General features: G+C 33.4%; 1 protein-coding gene across 4 annotated transcripts in view; it reads right to left on the bottom strand.

Moving 5' to 3' along the window:
- Positions 1-18124, bottom strand: part of KIF2A (kinesin heavy chain member 2A) — a 29282-nt gene extending 11158 nt beyond the window's left edge. The window contains exons 1-15 of one of the 4 annotated variants that reach the window (XM_010845504.1): positions 17629-18124; positions 17118-17237; positions 15328-15382; positions 14045-14167; positions 13386-13486; positions 11447-11542; positions 9605-9659; positions 9056-9218; positions 7064-7154; positions 6903-6966; positions 5961-6052; positions 5453-5595; positions 4940-5144; positions 3547-3657; positions 2421-2488 (exon numbers count right to left, since the gene is read on the bottom strand). In XM_010845504.1, coding sequence (XP_010843806.1) covers positions 2421-2488; positions 3547-3657; positions 4940-5144; positions 5453-5595; positions 5961-6052; positions 6903-6966; positions 7064-7154; positions 9056-9218; positions 9605-9659; positions 11447-11542; positions 13386-13486; positions 14045-14167; positions 15328-15382; positions 17118-17237; positions 17629-17706 — 1565 coding nt within the window. In that variant the 5' untranslated portion in view covers positions 17707-18124. Of the gene's footprint in view, positions 1-2420; positions 2489-3546; positions 3658-4939; positions 5145-5452; positions 5596-5960; positions 6053-6902; positions 6967-7063; positions 7155-9055; positions 9219-9604; positions 9660-11446; positions 11543-13385; positions 13505-14044; positions 14168-15327; positions 15383-17117; positions 17238-17628 lie in introns of all 4 variants that reach the window. The other 3 variants (XM_010845501.1, XM_010845503.1, XM_010845502.1) reach the window with 3 other exon arrangements.
- Positions 18125-21107: the final 2983 nt, after the last annotated feature.

Here is a 21107-nt window from a genome sequence, read left to right as displayed (position 1 = left end):
TAATTTTCTGTGTTTGGTGATTCAGATGATGAATCATGGCAAAGAAAATCCTTTAGCAATGGAATTTTAATTGTTCTTGACAATGTCTCTAACAGGTGTATTAACCAAATCACGGGTTTTCTGCACCAACTTTTTTGAGTTCCTATATCCTCTTTGGGCCAATCCTACTTAATAACAGCAAGCAATATTTATTAATTACTTTCTATCAGCAGATAGCATGATTAGTATTTCTCAGACATTATTTAACCATTACGACAATGTTGTGATATTACCACCATTTTACTGATAAGAAATTGGTTCAGAGCAATAAAGTACCTTACCCAAGTTCATTCAGTGAGAATGTGGCCTAACTGAGGTTCAAACCTGGCTGAGTACAAATTTTATGTTTGAACACTTCAATATATACCAACCATATTCTCTATTTTTCTCATTACTTCTCAAATTAAACTAAACGAAATTACTGTTTATACACATCAAAATAGTCACATAGATAAAACTAGTAATATCTTATGCTTAGAATCTTTCTTTGACCTTTTGGTAATGTCTACTCTCAAAGGTTCAATATCACATTCATTTGCCCTTTATCCTTTATAGTCACTTTATAAAGCTTATTTACATACATGCTGACAAACCTAAATTTCTAATACTGAGTTAATCACTTTTTTACTCCCAACCCCATTACTTATCTTATTCTTTCAGAATATCCTCATTTAGGTACCCTTTTAGCCCCTAACCACACATTTTCCCTCTATTCAAAGCTCTCTTGCCCAAGCTGAACTATACTATATGCAGGAATTATATTCCTCAAATGAGCTATCAAAGGAGGTTGAAAATCTTTATTCCTAGAGATATGGAAATAAAAGACAGAACTGTTTGTCCCAGATGGTTAGTAATGTTGCAAATGAATCACATTACATGATAATAAATTAAAATATTTTACTTGGGTCTAAATGAACTAGAGGAATAGCCAAATACAGAAGTCTGAAGACATGAGGGTTTTAATTCTACAGCAGGACTATAACACTAAGCTGTTCCTCATCTCTCCCATGAACAATTCTGAAATAAGAAGCATTTTAAATTAGTGATAAAAACCCTACAATACCAAAAATGTTCACTATAAAGAATGATTAAACATTCATAGCCAAGATTTTATAATTCAAAGTTTAAAAGGGATTAAATTTAAAAATAAAATTCTATTATATTTTTAAAGAAATTATTATTTTTCATCTTTTGGCAAAAGCTAAGTTTATACTTTTCAACAGTTTCTACTGATGATTTTTTTAAATCTCTTAAAGCAAAAGCAAAATACCAAAGAACAAAGGGTGTTCTCATTTATGTGAAGTTCAAATACAGCTACCTATATTGTTCAAAGATACATTCATAGGTAGTAAAACTATTTTTAAAAAGGGAGAAAGAAAGAAAATTGAGCAATTTATTCCAAAATCAGGATAATGGATTAATGGATTGAGATTTATGTATTTATGCATGTTATTCAGGATCTGTGATCAGGATGGGACACATGGGGAATTTTCTGGGGGTACTGGAAATGTTCTATTTCCAGGTTTGATGACTAGAATTTATACTTTATAAGTATTCATTACATTATATTATGTAAAGTATGAAGTTTTCATTTATTATGTTTGGGTACTTTCCTATATGCATATATATTTAACATCTTAATGGAAGATTAAAAATAAAGTCTCAATAGTGACTAAAACAAAAGCAGTACAAAATACTCATGTTTAGCAAAATTAAAAGACTCATCACACTAGAAATGGAATACAAAGAGGAATTTTATCTTTAGGTTAAAATCACAAATGCAGTATGTGATAACAGAAATTTTAAACTATATAAATAGTTATTTAAAACAAGAGCAATGGGAACAAATTGTTTTAATGGTGTATAACGCTTTCTGTCCTCTCATTTGTAATAATCCAATTGTCTATTCAAGTTTGTAACTGTATTTTCACCATATAGAACACCACAAAGAATGGTGCTATCACTATTAAATCCCTAGATTTCCCATGTATAACATTTAACATTATCAGAAATAATTGTTTAGCATATAGCAAAATAATTTAAGAAATACAGACTGCTCCTGATACTCACTTACTTTTGAGTCTTAACATAATGAGAACTAATACTACGAAATATAACTTGGTTAAATGGAAAAATGTATCATGTTCTTGAGTAAGACCAATTCTACTAAAAATGTAACTGTCTTCTCAAGTTACTCAACACAACCCTAATTATTTTTATTTTTAGGATGTGATAAAATTATTTTAAATATCATTTTAACAAATATCATGCAAAAATTTTTTTGAAAACGGAAAGAACAGTAAGATTTACCCTGTAAGATATTAAATCAAATCAGATACTGTTCTATTCCTTTTGAATTTCAAAATAACCATATCTCATACCTATTTGCATATCTTAATGTATTGAGGGTATTTTCACAGGATGCCATTCCTGGAGAGATTGTGGCAATCTATGGGGGGAAAATGCAAAGATAAAGAAAATGTTATAGATGACAGTAATACTGACACGTGGTTCCTTAAGGTCTAATCTTAATACGGTCTCCCAAAGGAAAGAAACTCCAAGGTAACTAAGTATCTCACACACGTAGTCATATAGTAATTATAAACTCCAGTTAAAATATAAACAGCTCTAACAGCACCACAAAATGATCAAACATCAGGCAGAAAATGGAGGTCAACACCTCAAAGAAGGGAGTAACACTGAGTACTCACTGCCCCTCTTTTTGATAAATTTTTTTTTTTTGTCTAAGGGCAAATTGTGCTGCTGTCACATAGGACAACTAAAACTTCAATAAAAACCTGGAGTTTCACTAGTTAAGAAACTAAATAAATAAAGCACAGTTTGGAGGTGGGCACCATAGCAACTGGGAAGTGAAGTCTGTCCCAGAAGAGAAGTAACCACAGAGCGAGAAACTCGTGTGTGTGTGTATGTATACATACACGTGAGTACTCTACCCAAATACACACATTACCCACATCTCTGCCTGACCCCCAAACTGGAGTACACAAGGCCGACTATAAGAAACATAGCTAAGTCTAAAAGAGCTAAACAGAGATTTCAAGGTCAGTTGCTGCCCAGAGCAGGGGAGACAAGAGTTTGGAGTTCAGCTAAGTTAACTTTCTGCTAAAATAATAGTAACAACAACAAACCAATAATATTCAGAAGAACATAACAGAATCCAGAGTGTCTGTAAGATATTCATTCATAATGAAAATTATATAATCCAAAATTCTAGACATATGAAGAAAGAGAGAAGTGTGACCAATATGTAAGGAAAACAGAAAGCAATGGAAACCAATCTCACGAGGACTCAGAGATGTTGTAATTAATAGAATGCATGAATGTATTATAACTGTAATACAATCCTATCAGATTGGCAAGGACCACATTTTTAAGTTTCACTGTATCACAGTAGAAAACTTTAAATGCCATTAATGTATTTCATAAATTTCCCATAGATGTTGTATAATTATTCATTTAGGATTAAGACAAAACAAGCAAACTTACCATGCAGGTACGAGAGTTTTCACCTATGAATGAATCTCTTAACACCTGAGTGAGTTTACTTGCTCGGAAAGGAGTATGAGGTTTATTTCTACCTAAGGCTCTGATGCACTCCTGAAAATTAAGAAAGCAAATTTCACAGATTATGTTTCTTATAAACAGTAATCTTAACGAACATATTTAAAAGATCTCTTACAATAACCCTAACATTTAAGATCTGATCAGCTCTGAAGATTCTATCAAGAGTTTTGTTTACAGCACAGTAAAAATGTTCTTATAAATCCTTATTCAAGAAAATGAAATTTGGGAAATAAAACCACCAGAAACAAACCCCATAAAACAATCTAATCAGAAGACTACTTTGTTAATTCCAAGAGATTCTGCCGGAGACTATGACTGGTGTTTAGAAGTGACAGGCAGTAGGATAACTGTTGTTGTTCAGTTGCTAAGTCATGTCTGACTTCTTGTGATCCCATGGGCTGCAGCACGCCAGACTTCCCTGTTCTTCACTATCTCCCAGAGGTTGCTCAGCTTCATGTCCATTGAGTCGCTGATGCTATCTAACCATCTCATCCTCTGCCACATCCTATTCTCCATTTCCCTTCAATCTTTCCCAGCATCAGTGTTTTCCAATGAGTCGGCTCTTCACATCAGGTAGCCAAAGTATTGGAGCTTCAGCCTCAGGATCAGTCCTTCCAATGAATATTCGGGGTTGATTTCCTTTAGGATTGACCTCTTTGCTGTCCAAGGGATTCTCAAGAGTCTTCTCTAGCACCACAGTTCAAAAGCATCAATTCTTTGGCGCTCAGCCTTCTTTATGGTTCAACTCTCACATCCATACATGACTACTGGTTTGACTATAGTCAAACCATAGCTTTGACTTTATGGACCTTTGTCAGCAAAGTGATGTCTCTGCTTTTTAATATGCTATCTAGATTTGTCATAGCTTTGTTAAACTTTTTCCATAAAAGAAAAAATAGAATGTTTTCTTTTCTTTGTTAGTCAAGGGAGATATATAATATTGGCCTAACTTTCTGAAAGCCATTCCACATTTTTCAGAGAAACTTTCTTAGCTTAGTTTTGTGGTTCCTTGTTCTCCTTCAAGAAAAAAGATTGATTAATGATTAAGGCTCCCTGGAATCTCCCTAAATAGCCTGTCAACTATTTGGAAGTGGTGTGTCAACTAACAGATCTTTTAACTACCCTAAAAAGAATAAATAATATGTATAAAGAAAATTTCTGGGAACAATAAAAATCTATAACTGCAAATATAAATAACTAAATTTTGATAATCTCTCTTATTAGAAAAAAACAAACACTATCATTTTGTAACTGAGTAAAACAAAATTAAAGTCAAAAGTAAGAGACTTTTCACAAGTAAAAGGACTTTATTTACCTTGAGTGCTAAAAGGCTTTTATTAATTTCAGCACCTTCAAGCCTAGTTTGCCTGTCCGCACTGGAAGTATCAGCTCCTCTTTCATTTCCAGCCAAATCGATGAGAGAAAATTTGCCATGTAGTTTTCCTTTCCTTCTAAGGATAATCTGAAACACTGCATGGCTCCGAGATGAATGTGCATTTGCAGATGTCTGACCGGACGTTCTACAATGTAATTAAGAACATTTTGATATGTAAAAAGTTCAATTTGTGCAAGCCACAATGTTTTCATTAAAAATAGAAACAAAAAACTATTCCGTTTTTATTATTTAAATACAATAGAGCTATTGTGAATTAACAACACAAATATAATGAGATTAATGCAGTTTAACCTGGCACACTTTAAAAAGTCTGGATGAACAATGATTTTTACTTCCAAGATACATCAGATAACATCTTGCTTTGCTCTCAAGTTATAATCAAATAATCTAAAATTGATCATCAAATTGTTCCTCTTTATTAAAATGAGTTACCTGCAACTGTTGCCTATGTCAATGAGTTTTAGTACATCTTCAACACATTTGACCTCCCGTTCCTGTAATCCCACCACTTGAACCTGCTGTTTTCCATCTTCAAGCACTCTTAATTTTGTTTTCCTATTTAGCAAGTCAAACACCTAAAGAAAAAAAAAAAAAAAGCTTTTGAAAATAAGAACAGTTCTATAAAATGAGTCATTCAGAGTCTAAAAAATTTTTTCAGAGAATCCTAGTAATAATTGTTATTAGAATAGTAATGATTGATATTGAAGTTAAAGAATTTCAAAGGGAATTAAAAAAAAATCTTATACACAAAACTTTAAAGTAATATTCTAAATACATATAGCAATTATGTGGTGGCAACAACTGTCCAACAATGTGAATGCACTCAATTCTGGTGAACTTCTACACTAAAAAATAGTTAAAATGGTAAATTTTATGTTATATGTATTTTTAAACCACAATTTAAAAAGCTTACAAAAATTATTTTAAAATTTCAACTTACCTTACCACTATAAATTTCAAAAAAGGTTGCATACACTTGAAGTTCCAACTTCTTATAGTTCGGCTTCTTTAGCATTAAAAATACATCCCGAGCTGCCAATAATTTCATATGGAGAAAATGTGTTAAGATGCAAAAAAATTGTTTTTAAAAAGAAATTCAAATTTTCTATTTTCAGAGGAATCAGTTTATGCTTACCTAGAATGATAGTATCAATAATAAAAATGAAGACTAAAGTGGATACTAACCTTACAAAAAATAGTAAGTTTGTCTACATTGACAGTTTAGAAGTCACTCTCCTTCATATTCAAGAAAAGAATGCTACTACTTATGGAGATCAGCCCTGGAGGGAATGATGCTGAAGCTGAAACTCCAGTACTCTGGCCACCTCATGCGAAGAGTTGACTCATTGGAAAAGACCCTGATGCTGGGAGGGATTGGGGGCAGGAGGAGAAGGGGATGACAGAGCATGAGATGGCTGGATGGCATCACTGACTCGATGGACGTGAATCTGAGTGAACTCTGGGAGTTGGTGATGGACAGGGAGGCCTGGCGTGCTGCGATTCATGGGGTCGCAAAGAGTCGGACATGACTGAGCGACTGAATTGAACTGAACTGACTTATCTTTATAAATAACATAAGATTACAGGTGGTCACAATAAGGGTACTTTCATAATTACACCAAATGGGAACTTTTCACAAAGCAGCTATTCAACAATACTAAGCTCCAACAATGTGTCAGATTACAACACACACACAATCAAGATTTCTGCCCCCAAAGCAAAGCTCTTTCCAAAGCAGTCCGACAACCTAAAACTGACAAAATACGTATAAGGACAGCATTAATTACCCTTAAAATTCTGCACTGTACTTACAAATCTTTTCCCAAACCACCTGAATAATATTCAAGAAGAATGTTATAAATGATACCCAAAAAGGAGTTACCTGCTAATGCATAAATTCCTTTAGAACAATCTTGATTCTTTCCTGAAAAGTCACCTCCCATTGTCTATATGTTAAAAAGAAGAAAGAGTTTAGGTCTTACAATTAAGGTATAAGAAAAATAAACTCGCTTCCTACCAGGATGTAACTAACGAATTACTTACATGAGTCTTTCCACTTCCAGTCTGCCCATAAGCAAAGCATGTAGCCATTCCCCTCTCAAATATAGTTTCCACTAGTGGTCTAGCTGTAAACCTTAAAAATAAAATGCACCAGTCAGAATGTACCGTTAATATTTAAATTAAATAAGTAATCAAACTAGTATCTAGTGTTATTAATAAACAAATCTTACACCAAGATTTTTAACAAACCAGTAGGCTCAACTCTAAGACCACAATTGAGTCTACTGATTTAAAATTTTAAATGTCCATGTCCTAGAATTGCTTAAAGCTCTTTAACGCATATCTTCAAGCAATAATTCCATAATAAAAAATGGCCACAAAATTAATAACTGCCAGGGGGGAAAAAAAAACCTGATAGTAGCTGAGCTAAAGACATACATATTAATAGAAGACAATAGTAAAGTTTTAAAAAGTAACAACAAAATATGGTAATATCAGCCAGATAAGTAGGACATACATGAAAACCAAAACAAAAAACCCCAACCCAAACTCAAAAATATATCAAAGGTTTCAACAGACACAGAATCAAGACTGGTAATCTCAGAAAAGAAAAGCTAGAGGGGGAAAAAAGTACAAAAACATTATCTTAACAAGTATAAAAGTGGTAAAATTTTCCTGAATGTGAATAAGCAAATATAAATGATGCTTGTAAGACAATGAATTCTGAACTGATGAATAGTCTTGATTCAGGAAAAGGATGCCCAAATATTATAAATAAGCAAATATAAACAATCCTGGTAAGACAATGAATTCTGAATTGACAGTCTTGATTCAGGAAAAGGATGCCCAGTATTATGTATTGGTATAATCACTGCTGGAGTCAAGATTAAAAAGGTAAGGAGGGACAAAAAAATACTTCACTGAGCAGTGCTCTAAAAAGCGTGATACAAAACAAATGGGTTTTTTACACAGGCTTCAAAAGAACATATGTGAACACTTTATACAGCTCTACTGATTTTTCAAAGGCACAACTGGAGAAAGTACAGAACAAAAGAAGCAGAAAAAAGTTTGAATCAAACAGAATTAGAAATGAGTCTGAAGAGTGATAGGACCAAAAAAAAGCCTAATTCCTCAATCCACGGAAGTTAAGGATAAAAGAAAGGGGACAGAATTAATATTGGTAAAATTAAGCATAAATACAGGGTGAAACAAAATGTTTACTAAATCTAGCACATACACAGAAACACACATTTATAATGATTTCTTGAAAATGATTATAAAAGTCAGACAGATATATTTATGAGACAGTAGTGGAGGAGACAAGGGAGTGAGGGAGAAGGAGAGGACTCAGTTTTCAGAAAGGTAAAAAATATACAATTTATAATTCCCTTTTTAAACAAATTCTTCACAATACCTCTATCTAGCATTCACGTACTCTTTAATTTTGCCCTCTTCTTTAGAGCTGAACTCCCAGTTTACTGGCTTAAGACCAGAGGAGTTGATCTTAACAGGATCTCATTTATCATAACTTGTTAGCATTCTCACTAATTAATTTTGTTTTCCAGTCAAATTTATAAAATAAAAGGGCAATGAAGCATAGCATTCAAGTAACTGCCAAGAGCATTTAATATAGACTGAAATAACAATGCTGCTAAAATTGACCTGTTAAATAATGAGAAGTAAATGTTTACAAACTATGTATGAAAATCTAAATTCAGATAAAATGTGGGACACCAATGCATAATACACGTAAGTTTGAAATGTTTGTAGGTTAAATATGCAAACATAAGAATTTGATGTACTAAAACTATTCCAAAGTTTAAATATGATAAACTAGGCAAATGCACGTAGATTTCAGAACTTTTTTCCTTAAGTGGTCAATAAAGATTTAGACAAATAAGTGTCTGATGTATAACAGTTATGGATATTGCACCTCTGGAGAGATATGCCAAGATCAATGTAAGTTTCAGGGTGGTGGTGAACACCCTGAACACAGAACAAGAACAAATTATGATTTACAACAAATTTACCTACCTGTAAACCATTTCATTAGGAGCTGAGTCATCAAAGGCATAATCAAAACGAAATGTTTGGTTTTCTAGGTACCTTGTTAAATCTACTTTTTGTTTTGGTTCATGTACCATCACAACATCTTTACTAGGGATTGTGATTACATCAAGATCTTTCATTTGAGTTTCTAAAAGAATAAATAAAAAAATCAACGGCCAGTAATTTCCACATCATTTGAGTTACTGAACAAAAATTATTTTAGGTAGTAAGAATTTAGATAAAAGTAGTATAACCCTGTAAATATAAATATCCCATAAATATGCCATTCAGATAGACTATTTCAACAACAAAGTTTTAAAAAAAAACCCCAAGATTTCCATAAAGCCAGGAAAGGCAAAGAGTCTTACAGCAATAACACATCAAGAGCCCTAACCACAGAAGTCTGCCTAATGTTTATATACAAATGAAATGATTTACGTTTAACTCTTCCAAATCAATTTGATTTCTGCTACAATCAAAATAAACCGCAAAGAGGACAAAAATTGACCTTTGATTGGAGCTCAACAAACATACCTTTTTTATTGAGTGGTCGTTTTCTTACACAAACACATATCCTGTGTTCATCAATCTAGAAATAAAATAAGTTTTCTAGTTATTATTGGTGAATTATAAAACACTGAAAAGTTCATTATGAAATATTTCTAAGGTTTTAGAAATTTATACACAGCGAAAATACGATATGTAATTCACAAGTTTTAAGAGTCATCAGACAAAATTATTTTAAAAATTCAAAGTATAATGGAAACTTGCTGATTTTGTCATTTGGTAAACCTCTAGGAAATAACTTTGCAGACGACACGACTACTCTTAACTGCAACAGGTTCACATTAAGAAGCCACCTTATTTATGTCAAGATGGGCTGTATACAACAAAAGTAAAATTTCCTATCAGACTGAATTGGAGGGAAAGTTGTTGGCAAAGATAACTAGCTGTAGACAAGAAACAGGATTATCAGAAGATCATTAGGCAAAATAATTTGAACAATTTCATAATGTGCCAATTAATTAGACATATTTATTCATAAAACTTATGTTCCCAATATCTGTCTTGTAATGATATTTAATATAAAGTAGAAATTTGCAAAGTATGGCCTAAAAGCCTAACCCAAGTCACTACTGAAGTTTTACTGAAACAGCCATACCCATTCATTTATGTATTGTCTATGGCTGCTTTTCATACTACAAAGTCAGAATTGAGAAGCTGTAACACAGAAAATATGGTTCACAAAGCCAAAAATATCAGGCCCTTTTCAGAAAAAGTTCTGCAAACACTACTGTAAAATCTGAGCTCAGATATAAGTTAAACAAATGGAGGGGCAACAAGAACTAAAATACACGAGATCAGATGTTATGAACTACTATTAAATCATATATAATACATCTGCCTGACATAAACATTTATTTTGTGTACCCAATATATTCCATGTATGCTAGGTCAGATGTATTATTTTTCACAAATACAAATTACACAAGTATTCCCTGTCTAATAAATTCTCATTCTTTAATAGGAAAGGAATGCATAATAAGACATTTTTTAAGCACTAGAGTTTTGGTTTACAGCATTCCTCAATAATCATTACTGTTAAAAGCCAAAATGACATTTATTTAAAAATAAAAAATTAATTAGAAGTTGGAAATGATGATGGGATCTACAGCCCAAGCCAAGAGGAAATAAACTTGGAATTGAGATGAAAGTATAAGTGATGGTTGCTTAGCAAAGCCCTTGGTAGGGCAGAGCAACAGTCAAGGATGTCAGAAGACGCAATCTGCTTTCTGACCATCATTTATCTCACTTCCAAGTTATTTCCTCTTGGCTTGGGCTGTCGATCCCACCATCATTCCCACTTACTACTGATTAACTTTTTATTTAAACTTGAGCAAACTTCGGGATATAGTGGAGGACAGGACAAGGAAGCCAGGTGTGCTGCAGTCCACGGGGTCGCAAAGAGTCGGACACGATTTAGTGACTGAACAACCACCACCAAGGACTTAAAGGTTTTGCTGTGAAACGGGTATCTCTGTGAGAAGCCTGTCTAACATATCAATTATGGGAATTATGGGTAAATGTGGGTAGTTTCTTTCTCTTTTTTTGGCTGCACTGAGTGGCTTGTGGAATCTTAGTTTTCTGACCAGGGCTTGAACCCAGGCCCTCAGCTTGGAGTCCTAACCACTGCATCACCAGGGAATTCTCAATGGTTTCTTGATTTTCTTCTTAAAATATGGAGAAGGAACACTCATAAAAAGAGGAAAAAGTTACAGAGCTAAATCTAAATACAATATTAATTTAGGGGGTATCAAACATATTTTTATTCACAGCATAAAAAGTTCCAGGGCAATCATTTACAAAGAATCTTACAGGATCTGCTGTTGTTAACGGTCTATAATCCAAACTGCCTCTAAAGTCTCTGATCATACACATAATTTCATAATTTGGGTTTGTAGCATCAACATCCTGTAAGACAGAGAATTCATCATTTATTATAATTACAATAAAGTAGCATTTGTTGCATTTATACATGGTTTGAAAATTAAAATTAAAGTAATAAATTGTGTCACTAATAATACCCAAGCCCAAACTCAAACCAGAGATGTAATATAGTTTCAGAGTTCAAGATCAGTAATTGCCCAGAAATTACTTTTATTTTAAAAACAAAATTCTGTTAGTCTACATGCAATCTGTTAACTCCAAGCCAAATATTGCTTATTAAACCCACCCTTGTCTCATTTCAAATGTTATACACATACCTTAATCGTCCTAGAAAATTGAGCAAGAGAAACAGTACTCATCCTAAACATCAAAAAAGAACTCTAGAAAAGCAGAAATTCTTAGAAAAATGCATTTAATCAGATTCTTATTTCCAATTCCTAATTTAATGTTTCAAGAAAATAGAACTATGGATTCACTTATGTTCATTTCCTATTTTTACTGAGTCTCTAAAAAAAAAACTAAGGCATGGTATAAAACAGTTCCAAATCAACAGGATATAGGATTTAAAGGAACTGGAATCCAAGACAATTTTTTAAATCTTTAAAATTCAAATTATTGAATGGTAACAGCAATTTACTTTTTTGCTTCAAAACTGAGAAAATTCAGATTAAGACACAAATAGCAATAGCTAACAGCCTTTCCTAGCCAGGCCAGGAGTATAAATTATTAAATATTTTATGTCAGTTTTCCCCCCCCCCCATGTATTTTATTGCAGATTTGCTTTGAGTACAACTCAATTTCAAAACTGTTAATGTAACATACTTTCAATTAACGTTTTGATAAATAACACCAACTATATCAATTGAAAAGTAGAATATAGAGATCACAGACAAAAATATCATGAAGTACCCACAGGAGACACCAGGTGGCATCTGTGCTAAGAATCAGATGATATCAGCATCATTTATTTCAAAACCCAACTGGTCATTCTCAGGTCACTTTCAGATATAAGCTGATTTATTCAGGTTGAATATTATATTGATTCCACAACATCTTTATGATTAAGGGCACTTGAACATACTCCTAATAAGGAAACAATCCTGATATCTCATTACAGGAAACGAGTTCTGAGAATTATAATAGTTACAATATAAGCACAATGGAGGAATTATTTGTACAACAGTAAAAAATGTGAAGACCTGTAGAGAGATAAAAGACCAGTCTTCTATGTAATTTTCCATTGTTGGTAAAATTCTGCTAACTATCTAAAGGAAACGTGAGAAGGGGGGCATGACAGAGCTACACTCTCAACATCTAGCATAAATCAACATACAACAAATTTCCACTCTCTCATTATGATATGTTCATTTATTAACCATGGAAAAACAACAGTAACATTTATAGTATAACCATACACTTTAACTGGTACTTTCAGAATGCAATTTTAGTCCTTTTAAAAAACCTGCTGCTGCTGGCACCCCACTCCAGTACTCTTGCCTAGAAAATCCCATGGACGGGGGAGCCTGGTGGGCTGTTGCCGTCTATGGGGTCGCACAGAGTCAGACACGACTAAAATCCTATTATTCTTGATGTTATAAATCTATTAGAATTCTGCAGCACAATGGCTTACTATTCAAAATGGAAAAAGCCTCAGGACTAAGACATACCAACTAAACGAGAAATTTATGTAGTAAAAAAAAATCTGTTAATAACTTATTTTCTCAAGAGTTTATATTATTCCTCAATGCCAATCTAAGGAACTATATTGAAATCTTTAAAGGAGTTATTTTTTCATAAGCCAATCACCTTCACTGACACAGTAAAATCTTTGGTTGGTGCATAAACAAAATATGTTTTCGTTACAAACCTGGGCTCTTTTTTCTCTAAGTTCTTGCTGTTGCAGTCTCCTTTTTTCTCGTTTTTCTTGCAACTTCTCTACCTCTTTCACACAATTAGATTTTCTACGTGCTAGAAGAAAAAGATGAGCTGTAGAAGTATAGTTTTCTTTTTAGAGTACTGTACTTATACAGAAAAATTTTATGTATCAATGTGATTTTACCACATACACCCAAAAAAAGGTACACAGGGACAAAACATGCCCATGACAAATATGTGAACTTACTTATGAGCTGCTTTAACACAAATAGTAACAGGACAAAATACGAGTAAGAGTCATGAAAAGTGACTCTAACATACTGCTACATATCATCTCTTGGTTTAGAATCAAAGATCTTTGAACTGATAAGGATAAAGGAGCATATTTCTTCTGTAACATCTGTCAAGATCATCTGGCCAGAATTTTAAATTTAAAGCAACTGAAACATTGTTATAGTTTTATATTTATAAATTTTTTTCTTCCAAAATATACATTAAAAAACCCAATTAACAGACTCACAACAACAATTTTCCACAATGGTAAAAATAAAACCTGCAATTAAGCTTGCAATTTGGGGACTTATAAAGTTGACCAAGAGAAGTTACATGTATGACTAAAACGACTGAATCCTTGGTACATGATTTACATACAAGGGGGTCCAAATTCCTTTTTTGCAGCTTGAACTGGAGATATATCTGAAACACTACCATTCTGCTGTGCAGAGGAAGACTGTTCAGGAAGCTGACTAGGCCGTGCGCGTGCAGAACCAACCACTGAAAGGGAAACACAAGTTTTAAATATATGTAATGATCAATTCTGTTCAATACACTGACAAGCTGAGAGGTTTTCAAAGTAACATGTACAGACTTAGGTTTTACCAATGTAATTGTAGCTACAAAACTCAATCTGAATAATTTATATAAAAACCAAAGCCAAACTTGATTTTAAATAATCATTAAAAAAAAAAAGTGGGCAAAATACAGATTTTATATGCACTCTCATTTCGAAAAACTCAAACAATTCAGACATATAGAAAGTGGCGGATTCATGTTGATATATGGCAAAACCAATACAATATTGTAAAGTTAAAAAATAAAATAAAAAAATATATAAACTAGAAAGTAACAATGTAAAAGTATTTCAACCCTCTTTGTATTTTAAATCCCACTCTGCTCTTCAAATACGCAAATCTTCAACAGAGAATTTCCCACTGTGGATGTTACAAAAGTGGAAAAAACAATACTGAGTTAAATATAAACATTACATTTTACAAAGAAATGTAAATTTTCACAAGACTCAAAGAATAGTGCTGAGAGTACGGGGCTTTCCCTCTACCTTGAACATCTCCCCTAATACCTACAGCTGTCCTGCGTCATTGTCTGTACATACAAGGAAACATCACTATTAGAAAGGACCATTCTGAAGAGCAGAAAAGAATTAACTGCACTTTACATCACTCAGCTGAAAACATATGAGAGTCCTGAAATTAACTACAATTTATACCTATTCAATTTGTCTTCAGTTACCCATGATACTTTTTAAAAGTCTGTTAGCCAGAAAATTATGTAAAAATATCAATGATAAATTTATTGTTAAATAAGTAAATGTTAAATAAATTGTTAAATAAATAAATGTTAAATCAATTGACTACTTCCCCATTCCTTTCTTTCTCATAATACTCTTTTCAAATCTGAAAAATGATTGAGTAAATAAGATGGATCAAAACTGCACATAACATGGAGTTTCACATTTATCATATACCTTTACAAATCATTTTTTAGATATCACTGACATTATTGTCTTGGGAAATTAGGAAGATTCAATTTTAAAAATTAGCCATGTAAAGTTTAAATAAATAACACCACCAGGGGTAATGTTTACCTTTGATTTACCTTAGCAGGGCCATAGGCAAAATTAATACATAAAATTTTACCTCTATTATCTCTTGGAGGAGGCTCATTCTTAATAGAAGCCACAGTCCGTCGATTCTATAAAAGAGAAAACATTCATTTTACTTTCTCTCTTTATTCCTCATATATACATCTATCATAATCAGCTTCCTTTAATTAAACAAAAATAGACATATAATAATACAAAACTAAACGGAAAAAAGGGAAAAAATAAATGGAGAAAAACTAAAATTATCTTATAATAAATTACCTGTAATGCCATCAATATTCAAGTTTATTTAAATACCCTGCCACTGTCCCAAAACAGGCAGGAATTAAAATGAGCCAGGTACTGTTCTAAGGGCTTCATATGTATTAATTCATTTCATCTTCACAACAACCCTATGAGGTCACTATTATTGTTATTCTGGATTCTCAGATGAGGAAACTGAAGCAAAAACAGATTAAATAATTTCATTAAAGTGTGTGTTTTTTAATCATCATGCTACCCTGCCAAAATTTCATCTTTGGATGTCAGGGGTAAGTAACAAAACAGAATTTTTAGGCAATGTACAGCTCATTGTTAAACTGAAACATCAAAATACTATGAAATACACTGTTGGTTTTCACGAAAAGGTTTCATTAGACTTGCAAGGTTTTGGTCCTATTATTTATTTACCAAGACTTTACTTTATTCACCTAAAAAAAAGAAACCAAATAATGCCATGAGTTTCAATGCTAACTGCACATCAAATCAGATGGCTACTATTAAAAGAATATTGATGCTAGAGCCACTCTTTAGATAAAATAAAACTGAATCTCTAGGAGTGGGGTTAGGAATCAGTGTATTCCGAAAAATTTCCAGGTGATTCTAATATACAGCAAAGGTTGCTAAGGACATATCAAGAAAGATAAACTATGAAGATCCTTCAAGGCTGTGAAGCCAAATATGAAAAACAGTCCATTTACAAGGGAGTAATTCTAAGGGGGATCTCTAAGCAGTGATTCTCAATATGCTGAAATTATATGAATTGAAAATGTCTTATGTTCATAAAAGCAGAATATTGTTGATATCAGAATTTTGCTGATATTGTTGAGTTTCTATCATATTATATGTGGGTGCCTATGAATGTCTTCCATGCAAGACAGTGAGCTCCTACGGGGCTAAAATCTTATTAATCTTTGTAGAAGATAAAATCAACAATGTAGTAAAAATTTTTGAACACAAAGAATTGCAGATTTAACAACTGTCAGGGACTATCTGGTTTTTAAAAAGTTGTATTTTGATACAAAGTTTTAACATTGAGACATTTCAATAGAGAAGAGGAATTACTTTAAAATAATTTTAAAATCACATACATTTTTAACTGTTAGGAGGGGCATAGCATGGCTTTAAAATTTATCTTCACAGATAATACAGAAATAGTTAAACTGTCATCTCATTTTTAAAAATAAATCTAAACAGCAGAATTACTATCTGAAAAGACTACTAAAATGGAAATTTATTATGAAAAATAAATTAATCTTTTCTTTATCAAAGTCATATGTATTCACTCAACAAATACTAACAAGCAAAGATTTTGACCACTGTCTTCTAATAAACTACTAGTCTTAGGAAAAATCCTAACCAGTCATGAAATTTCTAGGATCTAGAATTGTGAATTAGATAATTTTTCAATCCTTTAAAGTATGTGTGTGTATATATACATGCAGATGGCAGAAAGAATTAAGGTTTTTCTAAAAGCAAACAAATACATACTCTTCACAGTCCCATTTCAAACAAGAATACACACACACACACACACACACCCTGCTCTGAATTTGTATCACTAACCTTTACAATTTTGTTTACTTTGGCTGAGGATGTTGGAGGTGGGGGTGTCTCTGGACTGGGCTCAATATCTTCATCTGGTACAAGGTCAGGGTTAAGTGAAAAAATGCTCTCCAGGTCAATCTGTTTTTAAAAAAGCATATATTTTCGGTGAATTTAGACAATCTTTCATTTTCAAATAAATTTACACATAAAGGATAAATGTTAAACAATTTCAGTCTAATGAATAATATTACCTTAAAAATTAAATTACCTAGAATTACAACCAACATATATTTATTTAAAAGAATCTCTCTTAAGGTAGTACTTTGTGGTCTGATTATATGTCTAATTACATGAGATATACAGGAGGTATCTACCTTTCTTTGAGTGAAATTTTTTAATCACTTTGAAAGTTTTTCAAAGAATGATAGCAGATACATGCACTATATTAAACTATATAGTTTTCTGTTTTGTTTCATATTCAGAATCTTGATTTTAAGACTAGAAATAAAGTTTAACCTAGTGATCATACCTCTTTGCCTTTTGTATCTCCATTTTCTATCCACTCAACAGTTACACTTTCGTTATCTTCATTTAAAGATGTTACCATTGCTTGATGTATTCGGCCTAAGTGGGAATAAAATATACACTTTTAAAATGCTACAAATTATGGTATCCCTAAACACTGTCAAAAATAATTTTATAATGTACAAGTTTAAAAGACTATGATACGAGGGATTTGCACAGATTCTTGGGATTGGGGAATGAACTTTGTCTATGGAACCATAAATGAATTTGCCACTTGTCAAGACCAAGAACTCAAGAAACTGGATTAGACTGAAAGTTTTATTTTCAGCATATGTGATAAATGGTTACATGTGGCATGGAATGCCTGAAATTTTATACTGTTACAACAGTTTGAATCCTTAAAGTGTCCTTATTGTAAGCCAACAATGATCCTGAAGAACACATAACAAAAATTCATGAAGCAATTTTTAATACTATATAGATACAAAATACTTTTAACTTAAATTTCACTATCATTCCCTGTACAATTGATCAAATTATTTAGAAATTATTAGGAAAATGGATCTGAGTCCAAAAAGTTCAGTTATTTTATACATGGGCTCATATAAAAATTAAGTGATGAATACATATAATCTTGTTATAATTTCAAATACTGAAGATTTAGGTATATACTGTCAGCAATATATTGGTGCTTTTTAAAAAACTAAAATATATACTAGAATCTTTCCGCGACAGCATTATGGATCAACGTTAATTTTAACAACTTCATAAGCATTCTATAAAAGGAATACATCATAATTTATTCTTTTACTAAGAAGAATTTAAACTGTTTGCAATTGTTTGCCATTAAAACATGTTGCACTGAGTATAAGTACATAGTATGAATGTTTTCATTCTAGATTTCTAAATTCTAGATTTCTAAATTTCTAGAAGCAGACCGGGTTAAGGAAACTGAAATTTTGATAGTTATTTGAAAATTGGTCTCTATTTATATTCCCACCAATGATGGGGCCTATTCTTCTATATCCTCATCAACACTGAGCATTATCAATTTAAAATATTTTTACCAATATGATAGGTTAGACCTTTAAGCTACTACTTTGTGAGCACATATACATCAAAGATTGGCTCATTTAAAATCTACACTGGTTCATTTAACATTACAAACATACCTATAAAGTAGAGCTTTCTTTCTTTAAAATGAAGATACTGAGATTCACAGTCACACAGCTATTAGTTGGCACATATTTGAACCTCAGTCACATGCAAAAGCACTTGCTATTATCACTATGTTTCTCTACTCTCCTAAGATTAAGCTGACGAGGAAGATGCCTGTGTGGCTTAAATTCCAAGTACCCCTGGAAACACTTATAAACTGTAGCACAGATCCTCAATGCTCACTGTGTAACCCAGAAACTCCTAGAGTTTTTTTTTTTCTTTTTAATTAAAATGATGAAAAAAAAAAAAAAATAAGATAAAATGATGTTGGCCTGAGTTTTACCCCAGATAGTATCATTTCTTACCAATTCCACTGCAATCACCTTGGTATAAGTCACCAAGGCCTTAATCTTGGATTATGGCAATTCTCTCCCAACTACTCTCTCTTCTACTGCCTATTCTTTATAGAACAGTCTAAACATTCCTGGTAAAAACCAAGTCAGATTATTCCTTTGCTGAAGACCTTCCAGTGGCTCCCATCTCACACAGAGTAAAAACCAAAGTGCTTCCAATGGCATTTAATGTCCTGAAACAAAGACCTACATGATCCGACCCCTCCCCACCTCTGTGACCTCATTCATCCCTGACTACCGTAATCTCCAGTTTTACTGACTGATCTCTGTCTCACACAGTTATTTTCCCTCCCCTCAAAAAGTTCTATAATGGGTCAAGGACTAAAATGTGAAGACAAAAGTAAAAGCAACTGAGTAAATAGTGGTGTCATTTATTCAGATTAAGTGGACAGTAGGGAAGCAAGTCTTGGGAGTGGAGGGAAATGATGAACTGGAAAATACTGAGAGGATTCAAGGGAGAGGCTTTTTAGGGAAATTAGATAACACTCACTGAAATTTGATTTGGACAGAAATTAGGTAAATAACCAGTACAAATAGTATATGTCAGTTGGGTCCTCTGGGAAGCAGATGTTGAGATAGTTATGAGAACAAAAGGTTTACTGTAAAAGATAAAAGGAAAAGGAAACAGGACTGGTCATGGAAAACTTTCAGACTGTGATGCATTATCTGCAACCTGTAAAAGAAAGGGGACATAAAGCAGGATTGAGCAAAGAAAGTCTCAGATCATGAGGCAGATCTGACAGTCTTGGCCAACCCTTCAGGGAGCTCCAGAGCAAAGACTGACCATTAAAGGAGTCCCACAGAGGGCCAAAATGGAAATGCTCTAGTACTCACGCCATGCCCAGTCACTAGCTGGAGGATTCCCAGGAAACGTAAAGGCCTCAGCTCAAAAGCCAAGGAGGCTTAAAGATATTAATAGCTGAGGCTATCAGCTAAATATTCTCCCTGAAGCGGAAGAAGTTCCCCTAGGAGGAACTACCAAGGCTTGCATCAAGCCCCGAATTTATCATCATCTCTGAATTTATCACCATCTCTGTAGGAGCCTGAGACCCAGCAGCCACTCTTCCCCCACTCATCACCTTTAGCAGCCTCCAACCATAATTCCACTAGTAGGGCCAAGAAGATTATTGCTATAAAGGTTATCATAACACATTGATAACAATTTCCTCAATAGGAAAGGACCCCAAAGAAGATGTATCTGAGCACTGAACTACCATAAAGAATAGCACCCAGCAGGAAACGGAGAGGCTGTGCTTGAGGTTGTTGAAGAGCAGTACAGATAGGGATCTCCATGCAACTCCCAACAGAATTATCACATTAATGAGACTAGGGAAAAGCATGTGAATGCTTCAAAAGGCAAGACCAACATCACCATTCTTTTTGGGGGTGTGGCAGTGGGTCTTGGCTGCTACACAGGCTTTTCTCTAGCTGTGGTGAGGAAGCTACTCTAGCTGTGGTGGCTTCTCTTGTTGTAGAGGATGGGCTCTAGGCATGCAGGCTCCATAGTTGCAGCTCCTGGGCTTAGTAGCCCCTTGGCATGTGGAATCTTCTCTCAGCTCAGTTGTGTCAGACACTTTGTGACCAAATGGACTGCAGCATGCCAGGCTTCCCTGACCATCACCAACTCCTGGAGTTTACTCAAATTCATTCATGTCCATTGAGTCGGTGATGCCATCCAACCATCTCATCCTCTGTCATCCCCTTCTCCCGCCTTCAATTTTTCCCAGCATCAGGGTCATTTCTAGTGAGTCAGTTCTTCCCATCAGGTGGCCAAAGTACTGGAGTTTCAGCGTCACCATCAGTCCTTCCAATGAATATTCAGGACATTTCCTTTAGAGTGGACTGGTTGGATATCCTTGCAGTCCAAGGGACTCTCAAGAGTCTTCTCCAACACCACAGTTCAAAAGCATCA

This window comes from Bison bison, unplaced genomic scaffold (genome assembly GCF_000754665.1).
Source record: "Bison bison bison isolate TAMUID 2011002044 unplaced genomic scaffold, Bison_UMD1.0 scf7180017864218, whole genome shotgun sequence".
Lineage (NCBI taxonomy): Eukaryota > Metazoa > Chordata > Mammalia > Artiodactyla > Bovidae > Bison > Bison bison.
The sequence above is the reverse complement of the archived record's forward strand: the minus strand, read 5'-3'. Positions and strand labels throughout refer to the sequence as shown.